Source organism: Eurypyga helias, unplaced genomic scaffold (assembly GCF_000690775.1).
Source record: "Eurypyga helias isolate BGI_N326 unplaced genomic scaffold, ASM69077v1 scaffold27196, whole genome shotgun sequence".
In the NCBI taxonomy this organism is placed as follows: Eukaryota; Metazoa; Chordata; class Aves; order Eurypygiformes; family Eurypygidae; genus Eurypyga; species Eurypyga helias.
The window spans coordinates 2,330-5,491 of NW_010258938.1; the positions used below are offsets into that span (position 1 = coordinate 2,330).

The 3,162-nt window shown below is 61.8% G+C and overlaps 1 protein-coding gene across 1 annotated transcript in view; it reads left to right on the plus strand.

Annotated features, from left to right (window-relative positions):
• LOC104511788 (ammonium transporter Rh type B-A-like) overlaps positions 1-3,092 on the plus strand; it is a gene marked incomplete at its 3' end in the record, with an annotated part of 3,603 nt that extends 511 nt beyond the window's left edge. Inside the window, exons 2-7 of the mRNA XM_010154535.1 lie at positions 975-1,161; positions 1,555-1,705; positions 1,824-1,971; positions 2,279-2,445; positions 2,649-2,786; positions 2,959-3,092. Of these exons, the coding sequence (XP_010152837.1) occupies positions 975-1,161; positions 1,555-1,705; positions 1,824-1,971; positions 2,279-2,445; positions 2,649-2,786; positions 2,959-3,092 (925 nt within the window). The remainder of the gene's footprint in view (positions 1-974; positions 1,162-1,554; positions 1,706-1,823; positions 1,972-2,278; positions 2,446-2,648; positions 2,787-2,958) is intronic.
• Between the last annotated feature and the right edge of the window lie 70 nt (positions 3,093-3,162).

Consider the following 3,162-nt stretch of genomic DNA (forward strand, 5'->3'; position numbering starts at 1 on the left):
CAAACCAGGGATATTTGGGTCTGGGATGCTGCTCCTGGCACTTTGGGGTCTGCAAAACTTCCCAGCCACCTCCTGGGTTTTGCAGTGCCAAGGGGATTGCACCGAGCCCCTTTCACAGAGCATTCAGCTCCCTCAATGCTGCCACAGCGTCCAACGTGGGGCTGGGGGTCTGTCCCACCGGGAGCATCCTCCTGCCCCCCGTCATCGCTGTGAAACTCATCCAGGGTTGGGGGATGAGGGACTGACCCTGGCTTTTCCGAGGCAAGGTGGGCGGTTGGAAAGGAGCCTCCCGAGCGCCCTGGCCGAGGGAGGGGAGCCCAGCCGAGCTGAGCAGGCAGGTTCTCCCGGTTTCTCCCGGTTTCGCAGGCCCATGTAACCTCACCCAGCGCAGTGACTCACGCGGGGGGGCAGGACGGGGCACAGCTCTCAGCACAGCCGAGGGGAGCAAAGGGCAGGTAGCCAAGGTGAGAATCACCCCTCTCACTGGTCCCAGTTTGCTGTTCATCCTTCTGCTCCTTTGTCCCGCGGAGCAGGACGTGATGTTTCCAGGGGCAGCAGGGAGGTCCCTGGGGGTGGTGACGCCTCAGAGTCACCTTTGTGCGCTGCGATGGGTGCAGACGGGTCTCGGCCACCTCGAGAGTTCTCTGGGCTGCAGGGGGAACCCTGTGTACCAAGGGATCTGCACAGGGTGGGTACAAACAGGGGGGCAGGGGCTGTGTCAGGTGGGGATGCCTTCACCTGTAACTGGCACAGGCAACAACCCCTCACGCTCTCTGCTGGAGATCTCCGAGGGAGATCCAAGGCTGCATCCAGCACGGTTCCAGAGGCACGTAGGTGGAACAAGGCTGGTTTATACTGACTGAAGCCTTCAGCTGTTAGAGCAGGGGGTGTCTGAGCCCACCCCAGGAGACCATCAGGCAGGTGGGGGGCTGCCTGCCCTCCACCCCTCCAGACCCACGCTTCTGCTCCACCAGGTTTCCGGGATGTCCACCTCCAAGCTCTCCTTGGCTTCGGGCTCCTGCTAGCCTTCCTCAGCCGCTACGACCTGGGCAACACGGCCATCAGCATCCTCGTCGTGGCCTTCGCCATCCAGTGGGCTGTACTGATCCACGGGTTCTTATACTTCTTCCTGAATGGCAAAATTTTGGTGGGAGCTCAGAGGTAAGGCAGGAGGGAGCTGCTGCCAACAGCCGCCTCCCAGGTCCAGCCCTGGCACGCTGGCTCCCTCCTCTGTAAAACTCGCGGCTCTGCTGTGGAGAAGGATTCTGAGGTGAAGTAGGAGCAGGGTTATTTGAGTACCGCACTAGTAAGGGCTGTATAAGTACTACCAATAGTACAGACAGTTTAGGGGGGCACGCTGGCCCCCGCCTGCCTCAAGCCCAGCTGTCCCTTTGTCACTGACATCTCAAGGCTTTGGCTGACCGTTCAGCTTGCGGTGGGACACAGGGTCCGGGCTGCAGGCTCAGCTCCCATCCCCCCCAGGCCCTTCCAGGTCCCATGCTCACCCCCCTGGAAGCGTTGGGTCGAGCCGCACACGTCCCCTCTCCTCCCCAGCATGGTGAGTGCCGACTTCTGCACCGCAGCCATTCTCATCGCCTCCGGAGCCGTTGTGGGCAGGGTAAACCCTGTCCAGATGCTGCTGCTGACCCTGCTGGGAGTCACCCTCTTCACCCTCAACGAATACATCCTGCTCAGTCTTATGGGGGTGAGTCACCTTGGGGGGGCACCAGAAAGGGGTCACCTCCTCATGTCAACACCTGCCTTGTCTGTAGAGACAAATCCCACCCACACTCCCCTTCTTGCACGGTGGTTCTACTCCCCAGATAAGCGACAGCGGGGGCTCCTTGACCGTCCACACCTTTGGTGCTTATTTTGGCCTGATGGTTTCACGGATCTTGTACCAGCCCCACATGGACAGGAGGAAAGAGCAGCAGGACACGGGGCACCGGCCGGATGTCTTTGCTGCGGTTGGTACGGAGCGCGAATTCTGCAACACCGGAGTCCCAGACAGGGCGGTGGAAGGCCCCATCAGGGCAGCGTGGCTGTGGCTTTGAGCTGCTGAGTGCTGCAGGCTACCAAGGACGGGGTCCTCCCCTTCCCTGGGGACCTGTCACGGGGCTGCACCACCCTCTCCAGCAAAAAGCTTTTCCTCGTGTCCAGCCGGCACCTCCCACGCTCCAAGCTGTGGCTGCTCGCACCCCTTGGCACCAGCAAGAAGTTTCTTTCCCACAAGGAGTCAACCCCAACACCAAAACCTGCCTGTTCCCCTTCCCTGCAGGAACCATCTGCCTGTGGATCTTCTGGCCCAGCTTTGCCTCAGCCACCACCGCCTACGACAGCACCGAGCCCTGGGCAGTGCTCAACACCTACTTCTCGTTGGCAGCGAGCACCATGGCCACCTTCGTCCTCTCGCCCGTCCTCCATGAGGAGAGCACCCTGCGGATGGTAGGTCCTCTCTGGGGACAAACCCCAGTCTCCGGCACGGCCCACGTCCTGTCCTACACGGACAGCGAGCCGGAATACACCAGGACAAACCCATAGGTTTGTTAAGATGCAGTTTGATCCCCAAGGAAGCCCAAATTCCCCCCCAGCCCCTTGCTGATGTCCCACCACGGAGCCAATTCCCCCACCATGTCCTGCTCCATTAGGTTCAGATCCAGGATGCCACCGTGGCTGGTGTGGCTGTGATGGGTATGGCCGGGGAGATGCTGGTCACCCCCTTCGGGGCCCTTATTACAGGGTTTCTGGCTGGTCTGGTCCCCCCTCTTGGCTTCAGGTTCCTCACAGTGAGTAGCCTCGGGACGGCCGAGGACACCTGGGCCAGGGGACCACCCCGCTTTGGGGGAGGCTGCGTTGCCAACCTGCGGCTCCCAAACCCACAAACATCCAGCAGCAGCGCAGCCCGCCCGGGCAAGCATCCCACCCCCAATCCCGGCTCTCCCTCAACTCTCCCCCCAGCCCGTCCTGCACTCCAGGCTGAAAACCCTGGACACATGTGGGGTGCACAACGTCCACGGGCTGCCGGGGTTGCTGGGTGCCTTGCTGGGGGCGCTGCTGACGGTGCTGGCCACTGCAGATGCCTACGGTGGCAGGTGAGAAGAGCCAGAATTAGGGGTGTTGGCGACTCCAGGCACCAAGCTGGGGCCACCACCCCCCCCTGAA